The sequence below is a fragment of the Drosophila busckii genome, chromosome 2R, assembly GCF_011750605.1.
Source record: "Drosophila busckii strain San Diego stock center, stock number 13000-0081.31 chromosome 2R, ASM1175060v1, whole genome shotgun sequence".
Taxonomy (NCBI): Eukaryota; Metazoa; Arthropoda; class Insecta; order Diptera; family Drosophilidae; genus Drosophila; species Drosophila busckii.
In genome coordinates, this window is record NC_046605.1 from 7998697 (window position 1) to 8020235 (window position 21539).

Genomic DNA, 21539 nt, shown 5'->3' on the forward strand with positions numbered 1-21539 from the left:
TAGTTACCATCATATTTATGGAATGTACACATATTGGGCTGCAACTGGAAAGCCCATAAACATATTTACAAATAACTGTTATATTAAACATGTTTATTTGTCTTTTATGTGTCAAAAAAGTCATATCTTTAAATTTATGTTCGCTGAGTTGCAGCTTTTCATAATTTTAGATTACCAAAATACTTTTACTCCATCTTTATTGATGTTTTTGTCTATAAGTCGGATGAATCTTATTCAAACAAATTCAAAAATGATGCAATTTATTTTCGTCTTGCTTTCGTACCAATTTCTAACGTTTAATAAATGTATGTATTCAATTCTGTTTTTTATGACTATGAGGTTTGCTCCAATTTTTTCATTTTCAAACCTTAACTGGGACTTCTGTAAAGCTTGAGGCTACACTGGTTTTAAACAATTTTTTAACATTCTGGCAACTCTCAATTGTGTCAATTTGGCATTTAGAAAACTTGCATTACGGTAAAAATATTATTTACAAAATGAGCAAAGATAATAAAAAGCATGGAAATCAATTATTAAAAAATCCATTCAGTGGTCCTCTGCCCGATTCAGCACGACATTTGCTGGTCCGAAAAGAAGATGAGGATGCTAAGTCAAAGAGCTCGCGCAGGCGCGAAAAACGCAAAGCGACTTATTCGGATGATAAGGGCTCCAAAAGGCGATCCATATCACCAGCACAGCTGAGCGAGATAACGGAGCAACAGCGTCACTCGTATATAAATCAATTGCTAAGTGCAGCAGAACGCCCCAAGGGCATGTCCAAAACTGTAAAGCTTTTGATGGGACTGGGCTTCTCGCAGATCTTGTCTGAGCCTATGGCCGTAGAGTATAAGAAACTCTGCAACAGACCCGGAACTCCCTGTGTTGTAAACGTGCTGCGCAATGGACTGGATGATTCAGCGCAAAATATCGACCAGGAACGCAAGGAGAACATTGAAGTACCTTCAAATGCTAAGCAGCCTGCAGTCACGTGCGTGATAGTGGTAATCGCAGCGGTGGGCTATCCCAAGCATAAGCTATCTGAAGCACAAATGGAGAAAATCGAAAATGAGCTGGTTAACGAGATTTGCCAACACGAATCGCCGCATAAGTTGCGCTTCAATGGCATTGCTTTCAAGGCTGGCTACATGACCATCAAATGCTTGGATTCGAAATCCGCCCACTGGCTACGAGAGCAGATTCGCCGTCGTGTTGATGAAATGCCCTTAAAAGCTTGCAATGAGGAGGAGCTGCCTAAGTACTCTGTCATATCACTTGTACTGCCAAAAAGTTCCTTACTCAGCTTGACATTCATAACTAAGTTGATTGACAAACAAAACCCTGATCTCCACATTGAGGATTGGGATATCTTCCATGAACATAATGAATTTATGGACAAACATATTTTGGTACGCATCGATGAGCATTCTATGAACGCAATCTTAAAAAATGATTTGAAATTGTACTACCGCTTGGATGCGATTTCCGTCAAAGTCTTGGGCAACGAAAATGGCTCCGATTGGGAAAAAACTGCTTTAAAGCAAGAACCTTTCTTATTAGATGATTCTAATATTTTTCAAATGCCAACATATATCAATTAAAATAATAATTGTGTTTGTGAACAGTGATTAATAAACAACATGCTTACAACTACAAACTCTTTATTGTTTATTAACAAATGTTATTTTTTGGATTCGCAGATTTTCTATAACTTTAAACGTAGCATTTTGAATAGGTCCGCCACATGTTAAAATACCTATCGGTAGCAATCTAATGCTATCGATGTAAATGTACTGTTATCGTTCTAGAAAATGTATTTTCGCATTTCGGTCACACTTAAAAAATAATAAATAAATAGCAAATTAAATCGTACACAATAAATAAAAATTAAAGCATGGGCTTTTTCAAAGTTTAGTTGTGTGTGCGCTTATTAAAAGAATTATTTTACGGCGCACAAGGACTGCACAATGGATACGAGCAATTGCAAGCAGATAAGCCTCAATGAGCTGCCCGATGAAATCCTTGAATTTATATTCACTTACCTACCACCCTATGGCGATCTGGAGCATTGCAGTCTGGTGTGCAAGCGCTGGCAGCTCATTGTGAAGAGTGAGTAAAGTAATTGAATTAGTACACGCATGACTAATATAAATGCTTTCGTATGCAGATCTTGTGCGTCGCTCTCAAATGAATTTGGAAAAGGCCCTTAGCGACTTTCGCCTACGATGGGAGGTTTATTCACAGGAAACTGCGGCAGCCATGGAGGCCAACTGTTCAAGTGTATCAAAGCGCATGCCCATGCCCATTATTGCGGGACGCTTCGCACACTCGGCAGTGCGTCAAGGCAACTCCATGTATGTGTTTGGCGGCGGCTCTTCCTCGGATACAACATTTAATGATTTATGGCGCTTTGACCTGACGCACATGCGCTGGTCGCGTCCACTGGCCACAGGCACATATCCCTCACCCAAGGGCAGCGCCTCAATGGTGGCATGGCAGGATAAACTGGTGTTATTTGGCGGCTGGCGCTATCCCTCGCTACATCCGCCGTATCAGCCTTGGTGCCTTTTTGATGAGCTGCACTATTACGATCTAGCAAAGGATCGCTGGCTAGCGCGCAACGCACTGCCCTGTCCACCGCCAATGGCTGGGCACTCTGCCAGCGTCCATGGTGATCGCATGATTGTCTTCGGTGGCTATCAAATAAAAAACGATGTCAATGTTAACTCCAATGATACTTGGGTGCTGGATCTCAATGAACAGCGCTGGTGGCAGCCACTTTTTGTAGGCAATACGCGTCCAGCGCCGCGCTATGGCCAAATACAAGTGGAGCTGGACAAGCAGCGTCTGCTTATCGTCGGCGGCTGTGGCGGCGCCAATCGTGTCTACACGGATGCCTGGCTGTTGGACATGTCACGTGATGCTTGGTGCTGGCGACAGCTTAATGTACGCAATAAGAACTTTGGTGCCGTGCATATGTGGTGCAATCCTGGATGCAGAGTCAAGAACTACCTCGTTGTTGTGGGACCGTCACCAAAAATGCCTCAGGATTTCCAAATCATGACACAACGCCGTGTGCCCGCTTTTGGTGGCAGCTCACTGCGTTTTGCTGGCCTGGGCATGGAACCGCCACCACCAGGGGCACAGTTGCAGCTGGGACAGCGTCCAGTGCAACTACCAGTGCGTCGGCCCGCAGTGCAGCAGCACGAGCAGCTACGCCTGCCAGCGGGTCAGGGTGCAGCAGCTGACGCCATTGTGCCGCAAGAGCAATATTTGGCCAACAGACGTGCCATACTCAACCAGCATATGCACAATGCGGCACAGTTTATGCACAACAATAATGTTAACAATAATAACAACCATTTTCAACCTCGTTTTGGTCGTCTCAGCGATTTGCATGCGTCCCCAGCGGTCCCAGCTGCAGCGGCAGCGGCAGCAGCGCCACCAGCTCCAGATGGTGATGCAGATGCATTGCAGCGTTTGCAACGCAATTTGGCATTGCGTTGCCGCGAAAACGAGCCATTGCTTCCGAAACGCTTTGACGAGCACTATGAGGTAAGCCATAGGTCCAACTAATTGTTTCAAGTACTAAATTAATTTTGTTTAGGATCCCTTTCGAATGGCTGCGTTTAATGTGCCAGGACGCTCGCGCAGCGCATCACGTGATCATAACGAGCGCATCAGACGCATGGAGGAGAAAATGAATGCCATACGCAACTCGCGACGCAGTGCACCTGCCCAAGTGGAGCCACAAAAGTTGCGCGCACCATCACCCAAGCGTATCAGATGCAATGTGCAGTCGTTGTTTGTCTGCGATATTTCAAGCCTGTTGCAGAGCACCAATTGCAATGAGCCAGGCCTGGATTGGGTGGAATATAAAAACTTTGGCGTACTCAATGGCGCACCCGATAGGCTTATACTCTCCAGCCTGATAGCCGGCAACGGTGAGCTGATCTTGTTCGGTGGCGTGCACAAGGAGACGCTGACGGACATCACGCATCAAGTGTCCAATTCCATACACTTTCTAAGTGTGCCACGTGATATTATCTAAGCGCATAAGCAAACAACAAACACAAACATATAGAAATACATACAAACCTATACATATAGTCATATATCGCTAAACCCAAAACAGTTCCAGCTATGTTCGCCTTTTGCTGCTAATTCGAAACTATAAATTATTTGCTTGCGTTTAGAGTTTGACTTTCAATTAAAGTGTAAAATATTGTAATTTATAAACATAATTAAAAGTTTGTGAGCAACTATATTATTGCCTAATTAAACATGCTTGTGTTTAAGCGTGACAGGTGCTGCGTCTGATAGCTACAGCATAGCAAGAGAGGCACGGCCCTAAAGCAACATAAGCACACGTGAATCGTCTCTCTGTGTGTGTGTGTGTGTGTGTGTGTGTCTTGGTCCAGCCTCCTCTTATACCAGTTTTTGAAGAAGCCACATGCCAAAGTCGTAGCCAAAGCAACAGACAAAGAGCTCTAGAATACTAAACAAGCTATAAATTTGAAAGCCGCACACATGATTCCCTAACCAGTGGTATGAATAATTACAGCTGCTTAAAAATAAATTCGTACATGTACTTATCCAAATTGTTTAACAACTTAAAGTATTTAATTTGCCGTGGCGTGCATTGTCTTATGAGATTGGCTAATTGCTTTAAGTTCTTACAAACAAGTTAGAATACCCAAGTTACTCCGAGTGGTCTGTAGTGTATTTATATGAGTTACAGAAATAACTTTGGCTGCCAAAGAGACTATTAAAGGGTTCAAGGCTGCCACTACAGTGCACTGCTCAGAGCTATCTGAAGTTTGAAACTAAAATCTACAGCATTAATCGCAATCCTTGCAGCATTGACTATAGACTGCTTACAACCATTACATTATAAAATAATCTTTTTGTTATCTTTTGAGCCTGAAATACAGCGTTTAGTTTACAGGACAACTAACTAATGAATGCTTTTTAAACGCTTTGGCAATGAAGGGGTATCTGTGATCCTAGCAAGGGTAACAGAGTCGGTTGTGTGTCCATGTCCGCCTGTCAGTTCAGCAGGAGTAGATTGAGTTTTTTCCTCCCTCATCCGCAAAGAGATACGATTTATTATTTATTTGAAATTTAAGCTTACATGCAATCTCAGCCGATTGGATAAAGAATCTATAAATTTTCTATATATTTTTGAAGTGTGCAAATGTTTGCTGTGGTTTCGTGGTCAAAGTGTATGCCAAAGCTGATTCTGTCTAACTTTAGTTGCACGCTGGTCAAGTGCTGAGAGCAATACTCAGTCCAGAGGTAACGTGAGCGTTCAGCGCACGTTTGGTGATCAGTTGAAGGTGGCGCGTTGCGCTCAACGGTTCGGTGGCTCTCTATATAGTCTCTCTATGTGTCGCAATTTTTGTTCTAGCTGTGTAAGGTAATATCGGTCAAGTTCAGTTCCTTACAAGTATCTAAAGCAGCTAGAATTTTGACTCAATTAGATACGCGCAAAGTTTAGGCGTGTTATGTTTGTGCTATAAAGAAAAGCAAAAGTAATCGCACCAAATCATTTATATTAATGTACTATATAAAATTTGTCACGCTGCCAAACATTATGCGCTGACAAAAGGTGTTTGCATGTGTCCAACTAAAATTATCAACAAGTGCCAAATAAAAAATAAATACATACATTATATACTTTTAAAAGGTCGCACAAATTAAATAAAATTCGTTTACAAACACAGCATTCCACATAAAATATATAATATATTACTTTTGCTTATGTAAATGTTATTACAACAAGCGAATCTCGTGCTGCTTAAACAATAATAATTTGCGCAGCAATATTCCAAAATCAAATTGAACGCTGCTAATAATAAAGGTAAATATGTTTATATGACAACTGAAATTGATTTGAATGAATTATCTACCGGCAATGCTAAGCAACTTTCAAATAGATCAATGATCAAATAAGTTATGTTATGCTTTTTTTATGCGCTATTCATAGAACCCTGCAATGTCATCGTCACTATAACGCTGTAAACATTTCAAAACCGGTTAAAGAACATTTATTACTCACAATCAGACGCAGAATATAAATAAATAATGAGAACCAAACACATGCATCCACACATATGTTTATAGTAACACAGACGCGTTTGTCATGCCGGTCTTAGCTTTATTGTGGTTTTATTGATAAACAAATGTTATTAGCTTATGTCACTATCATATTTGAAATGCCAATTTGTGATAACAATGTTTTATTTGTGCTCAGCTGCTATTTCTTATCAGTAACGTAGATAAGATCTACAAATTAAAGCTAGTATTTAAATTTTTAAAATTCTACACAGACAAATTATGTTAAATACTAGATGGCAATTTGCCTTTGTTTCTTTTCTTACACACTTTGCCATTTTTATACTGCCAAATTGTAATCTTTTCAAACATAAGAGTGTATTGAACTATGTTTTAGCTTCATTTCTTTTGCAAAGTGGGGAAAGGCATAATCAAGAAAACAATAAAAATTTCTAAAAATTTCAGTTAATGATTGATGCTTAGGATTTGTTTATAAAACTGGTTTGGTATTTGCATTTTTTTTTTGTTAAAACTTTCTGTTTTGTTGTGCTTTTACAGATGGAACTGGCTGTGGCCCATCGTAAGGAGCAGTCCAATGTGACGACACTTTTGAGTCGTCGGTATGCAGAGCTGCTGCATGCTGAGAAACACACAGATTGTGTGTTCCATGTGTGCGAGGAGCAAATGAAGTGCCATAAGTTGATTTTAAGCGCAGCCAGTCCCGTCTTTGAAGCCATGTTCTTTGGTCCGTTACAAGAGCTGGAACCGGAAATTGAGATACACGATATTAGCGCGCCCATCTTTAAGGTGCTGGTGGAGTATATTTACACGGGCAGCGTAGACTATGAGTGCCTGCAGCTGGAGGCTTGCATTGAGCTCTACTATGCTGCCGAAAAGTATCTGCTGGATCAGCTTATTTCGGATGCGCTGCTGGCCATATCCAGTAAGCTGCGCTTCTCCAATGTGCTGCCCGCGCTGGAGCTGAGCGTTTGTATGGGACTGGATAGTTTGTTGGAGGTGTGCATGTCGTTCTTTATGCGCTGCTGCGTTAACAATGATCAGTATATGAGCTATTTAAAAGATCACTATGTGCATGTGTCCAAGGACACGGTCAAGTCCATTATTGCCGCCTGCAAGGAACCGCATAAGCTGCTGCTTTGGTATGTTTACCAATGGACACAGCAGGAGTGCGATGATGTCGGACTGGGCGATGCCAGCACCTGGCAGGTGGCGACTGCAGCAGCAGTAGTGCCGGTTATCGCACCAACACCACCCATTCTTGTGGAACGCTGCTACTATAAGGCCTGCCGTCCATTCACCGTTGATGCGGATTGTTTTACTTGGCGCATGGGCCTAAAGTGCTCCAGATTTATATCTGTGTTGGGACTGGTGCTCAATAGTCGGCTGACTCCGAATTTCACCTGTAGTTTTGGACGCGTGCCCCAAGATTATAGGGAATCGCTGCGCATCGAACTGTATCTTGATGGTGATGCACCCGTTTGGGCGCATGTCTTTCAAAACCAAGCAACGAAATATAATTGTGATTTAAATATTGGTTGGAGCCGGGATCAGGCGTTCACCATGACTCCAGAGTTGCAATATATACTACAACTGCGCTGGGAGAGTAGCGCTTATGGTGCGGAGTATCCTTGTAGTCTGCAATCCTGCTTGGTAGACGGCATAAGATTCACCGATGGCGACAGTTTTAGCGGCAGTCTAGTAAAAGGGCTGCGTTATACGAATTTAGTTTAGGCCTACCGTATAGATCAATTAATTTGTAAACAGCGTGTATTTATTGCTTTAAGTTAATGTACGTACGTTGAAGTTCATTAAACTGTGAATTTCAATTTAAAATATACTCAATTCAAACAAACAAAAAGCCGGTTCTTGTGTGTTTCCTTTATATCATTAGTAAGCACAAGCGTGTGTGTCACCTCTTAATAAGAGAAGGATAATTTACGAATTTGATCAAATCTGTATATGTACATGTTTATACGTACGCGCTTAAATGCCAACTGAGAAGTAAATTAGAATAGATAATTTTCAAATTAGCGCTACTGTGTATTTCGTAGTGAATATCGATAACTATTTTTATGCTATCAATGTTAAACAAACAGCAAAGATATCGAGAGTTTCACATCACTAGTATGCCGCTTGTGAAGATTGATAAAAACAAAACAAAATGACTATATTGTATAAAGTGGCAAAAAGCCGAGAGCTGAGCAATAACAAGGAGAAGGACAGTGTTTTTCCTCACAAAGTTGTTTTGTGCTCCGTCTCTTCGCGCAACATAATTGCATACAGCTCTCTGCAGAACCTCTCCAGTCATGTCTATGTATGTGACATTGTGACGCCATGGCAGTACTACAAGGTATGCACTTCCAAGAGTCTTATAAATGTGCTCGAATGGAGCGCCAATGGAGAACAGCTTCTATTAGGCTATATTGGCGGTCGTGTAGAAATCTGGCAGCCTAAGGAACATGCGCTCAATATTTGGCAACTGGAGTACTTTGCAGTAGTGCCCAGCGAGGATATTATAGCGGCGAAATTTTTTCACAATGGCAAGGGCGTTATTTTCAACACGCAGAAGAAAGACCACACTTATTATGCAGAGAAGTTTGAGCGTTTAGAGCAGCGACCAACGCTAACCGGCTTTGGTGGCGTGGCCACCGAGGGCTGCATCCTGCTCACATCGTCAGGCTTACTGGCCGCCTTTACGCTGCCGCAGCTTCAAAAGTTGCCGCCCAACAGCGGCAATAATAGTACAAGTGAACCCTTGTCGCTAAACATGAACGAGCAAGTAATTGAATTGACGCCTTCGACGCACAGCATAGGAATCTCACGTAGCTACATCGAGCACTGCAGCATTATGCCGGCAAGCGGTACAGTTAACATAGCCTACACTGTTGGCTGGCAACAACAGCAGCAGCTTGTGCACTGCTTCAAGGTAAGTTGTCTAAGCAGTCTACTTGCACTTGTTTCATGCTAAATTGGTTTATAGGTCTCACTGAATTTGGATGTTGATCGCATTGGCATTAAGTCCGAGTCATTGGCAAGCATATTTCTGAGCTCCGGAGCGCTGCCGCTGGAAAGTCGTCGCATCGCACAGCTGCTGTGGACACGTGTGGCCAATGACGATGTCATCTTTGTAGTTTACAGCTGCCCCGACGGAAGCAATTTGCTGGAACAATGGACGCTCACCCGACGTCATCAGAATGTGCATGCCTTGCTGCAGCAATCTTCAAACGCAGGCAGTAACAACAAAAGTGATTTGCTGACCAGCGAGAGTTGGGATCAGGTGGCGAAACTACAGTTAAATGCAGCAGTATCTCAGCTCTGTAGCACACGTCTCGTTAGCGTCGATTGTGCCCAGTTGTTTGTCATACTGCAGGATAATAGCGTGCAGGTGTTAGAGCCTGGCACATTGAAGCAGCTAAATCACACACAGTTTGAACGGGAGAGCGAGGCAAGATTTGTTTGCGCTGATCTAACGCCCAGCAGCCAAATGCTGCTCATCTTTGATAGCCAAGCTCAGCTGCATGCTATGCAAACGCCGTTACTAAAGCAAAATACAGCTCTAAATCAGCTGCTGCTACTGCTCTTTGAATACTGCATTGTGACTGGCGTGGATGCGAGCGACGTGCTACTTTTGAATCTGGGCAATTTGGAAGCGCTCGTGGAGAAGTTAACAGATAATTTTACTCGTCAGCCTTCCTATGTTCGGCAGTTTTACTATGCCAACTTTTTGGCCCTAAAGAGCAATCTGTGTCGCGCTCAGCAGCAAGAATTTGATAATCTTATAATTTTGCATGCCATCTCTAGCACTTTCAAAAGTCTGCTGCGACCTTCAGATTTGAGCTGTCAAGACAAAGGTCCAGCGGATAACTTGGCCATGAAGTTGGCTGATTCGGTGCCTGACGTGGATACGGTTATGCTGAATGTGGATCCCAAGGACTTTACTGTCGAGCCCATGATATTGCAAAGTCTACAGCAGCTCATCCAATGGGTCACAGATCTGGCACTCAACATGCTTAGCCGCCTGCCTGAGGAAGTAATGAAGAGCAAGCTCTCCGGCAAGCGGCCCAGCTACGACATCAGTCGCGACATTGTAGCCATCGGCAGTCTGCGCGAATTGCTCGTCATGATACGCATCTGGGGACTGCTCAACGCACAGTGCCTGCCTGTCTACACCAAAACAATGGACAACATAGATGTGCTGGTCATACTATTCAGACTTTTGACGCGTCTGTCTCAAAATACTGCAGAGCCAGATGAGCTCTTGCTAGATGAATGTAGTTTGTTGTCCAAGCAGTTGCTAATACCTCAGCTTTCCAAGTATAATCCAACCACACTGCTGAGCGCGCAGGGCTTTGCAGCAGTCAAGTCGGGGCAGCTAACGTTTACATCGCTGGTGGAGCCAGCCGGACTACATGATATTGAAATGGAGCAGGTGGTCTTCTTCAACTGCAAAAAGGATGGTGTCAGCAATTTACAGCTGGGCGCCAGACCTAGCACCATTCGCAGTTGTGCACGTTGCGGCTTTGTCAATAGTGCCAACAAAGTGGCCAAGACATCGGCGCTCAAGGCCTGGTGCAACAAGTGGCTGCATTGCCACTGCGGTGGCTTCTGGCAGCACGTAAATTAGTATTATCATCTTCTATATTAGTATAAATTTAAATAACAAGACGCATTTAATATATTTAAAAAGTTTTTATTTTATTTCTAAAGCGTTGTAATCAAAAGTGCTTATCAAGCCTGCGTCTTACGGTAGATCTTAGTTTGGCACGCTGTTGAAGAGTTAGTCTATGCATACCACGTATGCGTTGTAATGGCGTCTGTGAGTCCAGGAGCTCCTGCTTATAGCTTGACGAAAGAGTGTAGTTGCTGCAACTGCTAATGGGCAGCTCATTAGCAGCCTCTGTCCATTGATAGCTGAGCGCCTTTAGCACACTTATGGTCATTATTAAGAGCAGCAAACAGCTTGCATCAACTTGCAGCAAAAATTGTAGGAACTCCATGTTATCGTTAGCAATGCTTAACTATGACTGATAAGCAACACCAAAGGGCAATGTTTTATATACATCACAGGTAGAAGGTAAGCCCAGGTAGCTGGGGCTTTCCTATTAAGATAACTATACGTTAATCCCTTTGTTTTGATTTTGCGCAGGTCATCAACAGATAACCTCTTGTACTTATTTGAACTTGTTTATGGCCCACGGGGAAAAAGGACTTATATTGAATTTCTTTTGCGCCCAATTTGGCGACCTGTTGAGATCCTCAGGCTTACAGGCATCATACGTGACCCGCAGTTTCTACACTAACAGGTGGACGTCTCTTAAATTGTTGCCTATTTTAAATGTACGCTTAACATTATTTTGTTTGTAAAGTAAATTTTTTACTTTATTGTTTATTAAAAATAAAATTAAGGGGGTTTTGTTTTATTAATATTCACAGATCATCAAATGATAACCTTTTTTGTTTATAGAGATAATATTTAAAAGTCAGTCTTTGTTAGCTCAGACAATGGCTCAGACAAATTAGTCTTGCGTATTATTTGTAGAGTTAATGATGTGCCTTAAATCAGTCTTACTCTTTTTATTATTGAATATATCAATTTTAAAAGGAGATGAGCAGAATGTGCAACACCTTAATCGATTCGGCAATCTTACACTTAAATATGGCAATAGAAGCGAAATACACTTTGAAATCAAAGAACCCAACAAAAAGTATATGGAATCTCAGTTTGCAGAGCTACAGTAAGCGTGAGAATTTAAAAAATTGTATGTCTACTTAAGAAAATTCTCACTTGCAGTGCTAAGTTGGACAAAATTTTTGAAAAACTAAGCCAGCTCTCAGAAGATCAGATGTCAAAGAAAAACACAGATCTTACTTTGGCGTCAAGTCAATTTCCAAGCAGCTGTGCAGAGGCAACAGCCCTCAGTCGCCGCAGTGGCGCCTATCTGTTGCAGTTGCCCAGCTATAGCCCAGTTCCCTTTATTGCAAGCTGTGATGAGCATACCCAAGGCGGCGGCTGGACAGTTGTCTTGCGACGTCAAGATGGCAGCGTGAATTTCTTCTTGTATTGGAAGGATTATAAGCAGGGCATTGGCAATGTTAACGGCGAGTACTTCATAGGCCTGGAGAAACTATACGCTTTAACTAAAGACCAGGATCAAGAGTTGCTCGTTACTATGAAGAACAGCGAGGGCGTGCAAAAATACGCATTGTACGACAATTTTTTCATCGATGATGAAAAGAGTAACTACAAGTTGAGTAGCTTGGGTGTCTGCACTGGAGACGCTGGAGATTCTTTAATCGGTCACCTGGGCATGCCTTTTTCATCACGAGATCGTGATAATGATAATGGTGCTGCTCATTGTGCTCGAACTTATACTGGCGCTTGGTGGTATACACAATGCCATTCCAGGCAAGTCTGCAAGAAAATAAATAAGTGTGTTTTAAGTAATGTAATAATCTATTTCACAGCAATCTGATGGGAGTGTATAATGATAGTACCTATGGAAAAGGAATAAACTGGTATTCATTTACTGGTCACAATTCCTCATTGAGTCGTGTGGAAATGTTAATCCGAAAGCGTAGAACATAATTTTATTAATTACTTGTATTTAATTAGCATTAAATGGACCGAGAAATACGGATAATTTACAAGTTTATTTTAGTGTCTAACTGAAATGTTTTCAAATCTAATTATTTCTCACCGTTGTGACCGTCAAACATAATTCTTTGTCCGCGTAAAGATTCTCAAACTGTGAGCTGGCGATAGTATCGATACTCACCGTCATCCAGTATGTTGCATTTCAATGCCCGATAAGCTATTCGATAGAATAACAACAATAAGAGGTATAAGAGTGGGTATAAGAGGCGAAGTTTGTTTCGCGTAATTTTCTAAATTTTTCATGGCTGTAAAATGCAGAACTCCAAGGCTAAAATGGAGGAGCTTAAGTCAAAGTTCATGGACTTACTGCACAAACAAGTAAGAACTTTAGAAAACCTAAGCACAAGCACTACTAACAGCGCTTTTCCAAACAACAGACGCATCGCCAAATGATTCCAGCAATGGGTTACTCAGACTATTTCATACAGACAGTAACAACAGATGCCCTGCCCACTACTACAAATGCATCTGCAACTGACAGCGCTGAGGTGAACGAGACAGATGCAGACAGCGCGCAAAAATCAGATCAGGAAATACTGGAAAGTATAGAGGAACGTTATTATAACGTAGATTGTAATCCGGGACTGTATGAACTACAGGTGTGTAAATATCTACATAATTTGCATATCTCTGCTAATGACAAATTTGCAATTCTAAATGTAGAAAGTTCTCAACGATGGCATTGATAGTCAGCTTATTGAGACGACCATAGCACAATTGCGCACGCAGCAAAAGGTTCTTACCAAGCAAGTGCTGCAAAACATATTAGAGCAGCGTAATGCGTGCAGTAGCGAATTCCAAGCCATAAATGAAACGCAGAAAAAGCTCGAAGAGTCACTGTGGACATGCCAAAAAGCGCGATCCTATTTAAATTATGCACGCACAAACTTAACAACCACTAGCCTGGAGATATTGGCAAGCTATCGCAAGCGTGAAGTGCTCAAAGAAGTGCTAGATACGCTGCTAGCAATAAAAAAACTGGTACACTTACTTATTTAAACATCTTAGTAAACATACTTTAACAATATTTTTATTTTGTGCAGCGCACAACAGATGAGGAATTGCAAAAATTGCTCGCTGATCATAATTATTCAGCAGCCATTGCACTACTGCTGCAGTGTCAGAGCTCCGCAGCTGCCTTCATGCAGTACAATTGCATAGCTTCGTTGCACAAAAAGCTGCAAGAGACAATGTTATTGATGGAATATCAGCTGGACACAGTGCTCAACGAAATGGTGCTAAATTTTGACACTCGAAAGTACGCGAAACTACAAGAGGCCTACAAACTGGCCAATAAATCTCTTATGGCCATGGATCAGCTTCATATCAATTACATTTCGGCCATACATACGACTGTGAATTCGGTGCTGCGTGGTTATAGTGAGCCCAGCAATGCGGAAGAGCAGCCCAAGCCACTATTTGAACAACTCTGCGAGCAGCTAAATGCGGATAAGGTTATACCCTGCCTGATAAGCTTGTGCAAGACCTTTTGGACCATACTGGCCTCCTACTATCAGGTAGTAATGTGGCATAACAACTACAAGCTCTATACACAACAGGAGCTCACAGAAAGCGAATCTCCAGATGTCTATATACAGCAAAAATTAAAGAAAGGTCAATCGCGCATTTGGAACGATATACTTAACAAAGTGTGTCTGTTTCTGCAGAGCGCCAAGTTGACAGCACTCAAGTATGATCAGTTTATACAAGTGCTGTCCATTGTGCAGCGTCTAAAAAAAGTGGGCATGGAGTTTTGCAGCGAGCAGTCGGAGAAACTAATTGCGACTATGCAACAGCAAAGCGAGGATTTCTTTAGACGCTATCACATCTGTTGTATAGAGGAAATTTGCCTATTTCTGGACAATGAGTCCTGGACGCCACTGGATTCATTTTCGCACATTTTGCAGTTGCCCGTAAGATAACCTCAAATAATTCTTTCGCCGCAAACTGATTGTTTTTTTTATTTATGCAGGAATTTCGTTCAGTGCGTCACACACTGCGACGCCACAAGTCACCGACGACAGCACTGCTGCCGTCCTCCAACAACTCGCCCATTAGTAACAATAATTGTGATGAGCTGGTCTCTGTGCACTCTCAAGATGGCGGTGGCAGCTCTATCTATGGTTCCTACGGCTATTTTTTGCGCTTCTCGGAGAAGAGCTCACCATTTGATGGCGGCTTGGATGCGGCTATGCTAGAGGAGGACATACTCTCTGGAATTGTGGATGAGGCATCTTGTTACTTTAGTGAAGAAAGCGATGACGAGCAAAAGAGTTTGCAGAGCAAAGAATTTGGCGAGGAGTCTAACAAGTATTTATTTATTATTCATAACAAACGCCTATTGTTGTCTTAATTAATTTTTTATTGCGCAGTCAACTGCTGGTAAACAATACAGCATTGAATGTTTTACGCTGCATTGGACGCTATTTACAAATGTGCAAACTGCTGCACTGCATCTCGCCGCAGATTGTGAACTGCATGCTGGAGCTGCTAGATTTTTACGCCTATGCAGTACATGAGATATTTGGCAAGGATGCTGTAAGTGCTTAATTATGTAAGGCACGCAATTGTATTAAAAGTTTATGATTTTCTTAAAGCTTGTTGCCATGGACAATCTTTATACGCCGCGTTTGGAGCAGCGCCTGCGCTCAGTAGAGTCTAATGTACTGCCTCAAATTAAAGTTTGGCCATTAAACTTTTCCTCGCTGGTAAACTCATCAAAGATATTTATTAACACACTTGCCTTAATAATAAAAAACAACCATTTCTTTATGCAGACCAACAATGAGCTGGCGAATCCGGACACACTTTATGGACTGTCACAGCGCATTGTTGCGCTTGAGGCGGGGCGCAGCATGGTGCAGCAATTTCAAATATTGCAACACTATCTGAATCATTTGCTGCCTGTTGCTGAGCGGCCCGCTCTAAACAACTATCTCGAATATAATGAATTTATGGCTGAACTAGCCAAGCCTATATACACCTGCGTCACTTCGCGCGTTATTGATTTGTCATCTATACTGGCGCAAATCGCCAAAGTCAAATGGGATGTGAATCATGTAACACATCAGCATAGCAGCTACAGTGATGTCTTAAATCGGGTAAGTTTTAAATTAGTCACTTACTGAAATACAAAATTTATACATTTATTAATCTCTGTGTTACAGAACATACAGAGCTTTGCAATGTGCCTAGAGGAAATAGCCAAGGAGGTGCCTATACCCACAAAACTGGTGTGGAGCTCTATGGCCCATGTAGCCACACATTTGCTCGTCGAAGGGTGCGTCTAGTTTACATTTTCCTTAGCTCCATAAATAATATGTTTGTTGCTTTAGTTTCTCCAATGTAAAAAAATGCTCACCGGGTGGACGCGCCTTGATGCAACTGGATTTTGCAAATTTTATGTCATTCCTTGAACTTATCTCAAATCAAAAATATCCTCAACATCGCATCTATGTGGATGTCTTTATTAAATCGTATTATTTTGCGCCCGAGCAGTTTGAGCAGTGGATTGAACAGCAGCGTGAAAGCGACGAGTACTCGGCCAAGCAACTGACGAATCTGATACAATGCATTTGTGTCAGTGATAAGCGTACACGACAGCGGCTTTTGCAATTGCTGGAGGGCGGAGCAGGAAACGCAGCTGTGACGCCCAACAATACGCCGCTGAAAAATTCTTCTAGCTCCAATTTGAGCAACGTTATTTAAATTTGTTGCTAATATTTATTAACCAATTGTATAATTTATATTTTGTTGTTGTAATTTGTAAAGTCTTGTGTACATTCTTTAGAATATTGAATTGTTTACATTCCATTTAGTGCAAATTGTCTTAACATTATGCTTAAGTTGATTCTGTTTTTTAGTTACCTAAGCGATCTCTATGATGTACTTCGATTTGAACTTTGAATCTTTAAGCAACGCTGAAATCTCTCTATTCAAATATGCAACACGCTCTCTCTACTTATAAAGCATGCACAAAATGTTATATTATGATCTAATTGGTATACCCAAAAAAAAAATGAATTGCGTACCTAGAGAAAACATATACACAAAACTAACGTATTAAGCAAAGCCAATATACAAATATTTATTTTAATATCCTTAGTACATACACATATATAATGTTTATTTGCGAAACAGACAAATAATTGTAATAAAAGCGCAACTATATTTCACTAAATCTCAATCAGCGCTATTGAGAACACTAACCACACATAGAGACATTCACATTTGCTGTCTAGTGTTATGTGAAAAAATGTAACCCATATTAACAAACTAATAAAGAGTAAATATTTTGAGATATGCATATTAAAAATAAATTATAATTTGTTAAATAGATTACTAAAAGTGTTTATGAAATTGTGAATTACACAGTTTTGTATAATTGAAACCTTTAATATCAATAGGTGGTCAAACTTGTTAGCATGTTTTAAATAGATAAATAAAAATGTATGGTATGATAATGATTAAGTTTAACATGGGCATGGCCAGAATGTAATTTAGGGCTGGAACGCAAGTCATAGATACTCAATATTATATTGATACTATGCTTACTAATATATAATAACGTCAATATGGTTTCTTTTATTATGTTTTCTATTACACCATGAACAGATAATTTTCCACATTTTTACCTAAATATTTATTACCTGTCCATACCTGGATACGCTCATGAAGTTTAGTGTTTGCTTCGTTTCCCTGTAGTACCGGTGACTCTAGCTCAAAAATAAATAAATTATATATTTATGTATTGAGCCGCTAGCAGTTTTTGAAGCTTACTGTAGGGTAATTCTGTTTAAGCTTTATCTGAGCATGTCATCAATGGTAGAGTGTGCTTTAGCTTTGCATATTTAATGTAGATAAAAAATTATAAATATATGGAAGCTTAGTATATTATTTAGTGTTCTTGTGTGAATTTGACGAGACCAAAATAATATTAGACTATTCATTTTTTATTTCAAAATGTATATTTATCAGGCATACATATATGCATTTGTAGAAGCTTTTATAGCAATCAGCTATAATCAAATCTCAACTTGAATAATGCACTTAAATTGCAGTTAAGTTAATAATACATAAACCCATAAAACTTTCATTCATTTCTAATACGTCCGATGAGCGAGAAACAAGCAGTCGTCTTCAGTTTAAAATCTAACATATATTTAGAGCGTCTATCTTATTTTAGGCCATGAAGAGGATTTATTCACACTTACTGCTGCTGCTGTGCATCCCAAGCATTTGTACAGTGCGAACTTTCATCAAGGATGTCGTTCAAGAGTCCAATATATCTTTGCTTATGGTTTATTACGACTACTGCGAGGATACTTGGCTACATAAAATGCTCTTGGAGCCCGCAAGTCCAGTAGTCCTGCAGTCTCTGCACCTGGGAAGACAATCAAGTGAATATTTTTCCAGTAAGCTGCATATTATTTGTTTACCCAAGAATAATTTGCCAATGAAGCATTTGAGCATCCAGCTGCAGCAAGGACGCCAAGAGAAAGTCCTTTTTTACATTAACAACAGCTCCGTTAAGTCATTGGAAGCAGTTCTAAATTTGTGCTTTAAGCTACGAATTTTTAAAGTAATTGCATTGCTGGGGCAGGATAAAAACGAAACTCAATACTATTATAGCTATGAAGCTTTTCCCAGCTTTAGGCTGCTGAAACATCATTATAAACAACGTCCATACTTTGACAACAAGTTTCCCAACATGCAGCAAGAGCCATTTACTGTATATCCCGATCAGAAGCTGCCACGTACGATTCTCTACACGGATAGGCGCACCGGTCAACTGATGATGACTGGCTCTGTGGGCCGTTTTGTATGTACATTAGCGTGGAAGCTGAATGCCACTATGAAATTTTCAAATAATATAGAGGTTGGTAAACACTTACACATGTCTAACCTGCAGGAGCAGTCAAATGAAGTGAACATTGATTTGCTTGTGGGCATGAAGCTACTTCGAGATGTCAAGCTGCTGCCTAGAATGAGTTATCCGTTTGAGATTAGTCATATTTGTTTAATGATACCAATTTCGAAGCGACTGCCTGGCAAGGACATCTATCGTATCTTGAACAGTCTATGGCATTTGCTAATTCTAATGATTTTGTTTTATGGATTTGCTCTAGTGCTTTGCCTTAAACGAAAACTTAGAAGTGAGAAAATCAATTTAATACACTTGTTGCTCAACGATTTGGCTCTAAGAGGTGTCTTAGGTCTACCCTTTAATATACCGTTGTTGAATAGTTATGGCTGTAGCTGTATTTATTTAATACTAGGACTTTTGGGACTTAATCTGAGCACCGTATATCAAGCGGAACTGGGCACATATCTAACACATCCTCCACATAACTTTCAGCTACGTACCTTTGCAGACATTCAGCGTGCACAATTTCCTTTAATGTTGGATCATGTAGACGTAGCCGGATTCCTGTCAAACTATGAGGGACCACTTCCTTTAAATATTGTAGCTACTAATACAAGTGAACTAAATCGACACAGGGACAGTATGAATGATAGTTATGTGTATCTCGCCTCGCGGCTTTCATGGACACTGCTGCACGCTCAACAAATGTATTTCCCAAAAGACGTATTTTTATATTCTATGGATGGTTGCTATATTACACTGATACACATGAGTTTCCTTCTGTCGAACAGCTCCTGGCTGCTTGAGCCTCTAAACAAACTAATTCTGGACACACGCGCTGCTGGTTTATATCAATATTATTTTAATATACAATTGTATGATATGGCAGCCGCCAATTTGCTTTCATTCGCGGATCCACTTAAAAGAGAGACAGATTTGCTCTTGGGAAACTCATTGCGTGTGGAGGACTTGGAGTGGGTCTGGACTGCATATGGGGTACTTCTTTTTATATCGTTTGATATTTTCGTTTTGGAGGTTTTTCTAGGTCGTCTACAGAGACGTTGGCAGAAAACTAAAAAAAGAAACAAGAAATCAACAGTTTCAACAGTATTTGTAAATTTCAAAAGTAAATTGTAAATTAATTGAAATAATGCATAAAAAATGTATTTATTGTTATTAGGTTGAAATAAATGTAATTTCAAAAGTGATTTTGAACAGGTTTTATGGTAGTTAGTATTATTATTAGTATTAACAATCTCTTATAATGATTATAATTTAGTCTACTCTCCCTCTCTCGTGTCTTTTGCGTATACGTATTATTTATGTATTGCACAGCTAAATAGTTTTGCCGGCCTACTTATAGGCCAACTTATTCAACTTAAGCTTTATCTAGCCTTTTCATCAAATTGGGAGTGGTCAGCTCTCAGCCCTATGATTCAGCGTTTATATATATATTGACACATTTGTATAAAAAGAGTGAGCTCTACATACTAAATTTTATTATCTCTCAAAAGTAAAAGCGGTAAGTGTTCAAGAACTTATATTTTCACAAAAATTCTATTGAGAATGATGTAGGAATAACGAAACGAAGTTTTATGTGCTCCATACTACATATAATACGCTGATTAAAAAATATTTGAAAACTCTATCTTATTTTAGGCCATGAGGAGGCTTTATCCACACTTGCTGCTGCTGCTGTGCATAACAAGCATTTGTACAGTGCGTACTTTCATCAAGGAAGTCGTGCAAGAGTCCAATCTATCTCTGCTTATGGTTTATTACGACTACTGCGAGGATACTTGGCTACATAAACTGCTCTTGGAGCCCGCAAGTCCAGTAGTCCTGCAGTCCTTGCATTTGCAAAGATCCAAAAGTGAATATTTTTCTAGTAGGCTGCATATTATCTGCTTACCCAAGAATAATTTACCAACGGAGCAATTGAGAAATCAGCTGCAGCAGGGACGCCAAGATAAATTCATATTTTATTCTAATAACGGCTCTGTTAAGACATTGGAAGATATGCTCTACTTGTGCTTCAAGCTGCGAATTTTTAAAGCTATTGCATTGCTGGGGAAGAATCCAAACGAGACTCAATACTATTATAGCTATGAAGCTTTTCCAAGCTTTAAGCTGCTCCAACATCATTATAAGCAGCGTCCTTTCTTTGAGAATAAGTTGCTCAACATGCAGCAAGCGCCACTTATTGTATATCCCGATCAGAAGCTGCCACGTATGATTCTCTACACGGATAGGCGCACCGGTCAACTGATGATGACTGGCTCTGTGGGCCGTTTTGTAAGTACATTAACGTGGAAGCTAAATGCCACATTGAAATTTCCACCCGGCATGGAGTATGGCAAACAATTGAACATATTTAATCTACAAGAAGAGTCAAATCAATTGAACATCGATTTGCCTGCGGGACTGATGCTACTTCGAGATGTCGAACTGCTGCCTAGAATGAGTTATCCGTTTGAGTTAAGCAATATTTGTTTAATGATACCAATTTCCAAACGGCTGCCTGGCAAGGACATCTATCGTTTATTGAATGGTTTAATGCATTTCTTAATACTATTGGCCTTGGTGTATGGATTTGCTCTATTGCTAGGCCTTCATCAGAAAATCATCAGTGGCACAATAAATTTCATAAACTTGTTGCTCAACGATTTGGCTCTAAGAGGCGTCTTGGGGCAACCGTTTAAAATACCTTTGGTGAACAGTTACTACAGCAGCTGCATTTTTGTAATGCTAGGACTCTTAGGTCTCAATCTGAGCACCGTATATCAGGCGGCACTGGGCACATATCTAACACATCCTCCACATAAATTTCAGCTACGCACTTTTGCAGATGTTCAGCGTGCGCAATTTCCTTTCATGTTGGATCGAGTAGGCGTAGACGGTTTCCTGTCCAACTACGATGGACCACTACCTTTGAATATTGTA

General features: G+C 40.6%; 5 protein-coding genes across 5 annotated transcripts; all 5 read left to right on the forward strand.

Annotated features, from left to right (window-relative positions):
- Nucleotides 1–1842: 1842 nt before the first annotated feature.
- LOC108595081 (F-box only protein 42) lies at nucleotides 1843–4231 on the forward strand. The gene is made up of 3 exons (XM_017980232.2): nucleotides 1843–2106; nucleotides 2165–3552; nucleotides 3605–4231. Exons 1-3 carry the CDS (start codon nucleotides 1965–1967, stop codon nucleotides 4046–4048), a joined length of 1974 nt encoding a protein of 657 aa, XP_017835721.1. The 5' UTR covers nucleotides 1843–1964; the 3' UTR covers nucleotides 4049–4231.
- Nucleotides 4232–5737: 1506 nt separating this feature from the next.
- LOC108595501 lies at nucleotides 5738–7933 on the forward strand. The gene is made up of 2 exons (XM_017980754.1): nucleotides 5738–5860; nucleotides 6613–7933. The coding sequence occupies exon 2, from the start codon at nucleotides 6613–6615 to the stop codon at nucleotides 7804–7806; it is 1194 nt and encodes a 397-aa protein (XP_017836243.1). The 5' UTR covers nucleotides 5738–5860; the 3' UTR covers nucleotides 7807–7933.
- Nucleotides 7934–8211: 278 nt separating this feature from the next.
- Nucleotides 8212–10742, forward strand: LOC108595116 (mediator of RNA polymerase II transcription subunit 16). The gene is made up of 2 exons (XM_017980278.1): nucleotides 8212–9001; nucleotides 9056–10742. Exons 1-2 carry the CDS (start codon nucleotides 8237–8239, stop codon nucleotides 10697–10699), a joined length of 2409 nt encoding a protein of 802 aa, XP_017835767.1. The 5' UTR covers nucleotides 8212–8236; the 3' UTR covers nucleotides 10700–10742.
- An 866-nt stretch (nucleotides 10743–11608) lies between these two features.
- Nucleotides 11609–12707, forward strand: LOC108595763 (ficolin-2-like). Its single transcript, XM_017981053.1, has 3 exons — nucleotides 11609–11810; nucleotides 11867–12481; nucleotides 12541–12707. Exons 1-3 carry the CDS (start codon nucleotides 11620–11622, stop codon nucleotides 12659–12661), a joined length of 927 nt encoding a protein of 308 aa, XP_017836542.1. The 5' UTR covers nucleotides 11609–11619; the 3' UTR covers nucleotides 12662–12707.
- A 195-nt stretch (nucleotides 12708–12902) lies between these two features.
- Nucleotides 12903–17030, forward strand: LOC108597717 (syndetin). The gene is made up of 10 exons (XM_017984408.2): nucleotides 12903–13048; nucleotides 13108–13329; nucleotides 13394–13711; nucleotides 13774–14643; nucleotides 14703–15040; nucleotides 15103–15268; nucleotides 15328–15438; nucleotides 15508–15831; nucleotides 15898–16010; nucleotides 16066–17030. Exons 1-10 carry the CDS (start codon nucleotides 12983–12985, stop codon nucleotides 16436–16438), a joined length of 2901 nt encoding a protein of 966 aa, XP_017839897.1. The 5' UTR covers nucleotides 12903–12982; the 3' UTR covers nucleotides 16439–17030.
- Nucleotides 17031–21539: the final 4509 nt, after the last annotated feature.

What these genes read in the sequence shown, in the direction of transcription:
- LOC108595081 (XM_017980232.2), top strand. Translation starts at nt 1,965, where the DNA reads ATGGATACGAGCAATTGCAAGCAGATAAGCCTCAATGAGCTGCCCGAT. An exon ending in CTGGCAGCTCATTGTGAAGA is followed by an intron (nt 2,107 to 2,164) that starts GTGAGTAAAGTA and finishes TTTCGTATGCAG; the next exon opens with ATCTTGTGCGTCGCTCTCAA. An exon ending in GCTTTGACGAGCACTATGAG is followed by an intron (nt 3,553 to 3,604) that starts GTAAGCCATAGG and finishes AATTTTGTTTAG; the next exon opens with GATCCCTTTCGAATGGCTGC.
- LOC108595763 (XM_017981053.1), top strand. Translation starts at nt 11,620, where the DNA reads ATGATGTGCCTTAAATCAGTCTTACTCTTTTTATTATTGAATATATCA. An exon ending in TCTCAGTTTGCAGAGCTACA is followed by an intron (nt 11,811 to 11,866) that starts GTAAGCGTGAGA and finishes TCTCACTTGCAG; the next exon opens with TGCTAAGTTGGACAAAATTT. An exon ending in TATACACAATGCCATTCCAG is followed by an intron (nt 12,482 to 12,540) that starts GCAAGTCTGCAA and finishes TCTATTTCACAG; the next exon opens with CAATCTGATGGGAGTGTATA.
- LOC108597717 (XM_017984408.2), top strand. Translation starts at nt 12,983, where the DNA reads ATGCAGAACTCCAAGGCTAAAATGGAGGAGCTTAAGTCAAAGTTCATG. An exon ending in TGGACTTACTGCACAAACAA is followed by an intron (nt 13,049 to 13,107) that starts GTAAGAACTTTA and finishes TCCAAACAACAG; the next exon opens with ACGCATCGCCAAATGATTCC. An exon ending in AGATATTTGGCAAGGATGCT is followed by an intron (nt 15,269 to 15,327) that starts GTAAGTGCTTAA and finishes ATTTTCTTAAAG; the next exon opens with CTTGTTGCCATGGACAATCT.
- LOC108595116 (XM_017980278.1), top strand. Translation starts at nt 8,237, where the DNA reads ATGACTATATTGTATAAAGTGGCAAAAAGCCGAGAGCTGAGCAATAAC. An exon ending in AGCTTGTGCACTGCTTCAAG is followed by an intron (nt 9,002 to 9,055) that starts GTAAGTTGTCTA and finishes ATTGGTTTATAG; the next exon opens with GTCTCACTGAATTTGGATGT.
- LOC108595501 (XM_017980754.1), top strand. Translation starts at nt 6,613, where the DNA reads ATGGAACTGGCTGTGGCCCATCGTAAGGAGCAGTCCAATGTGACGACA.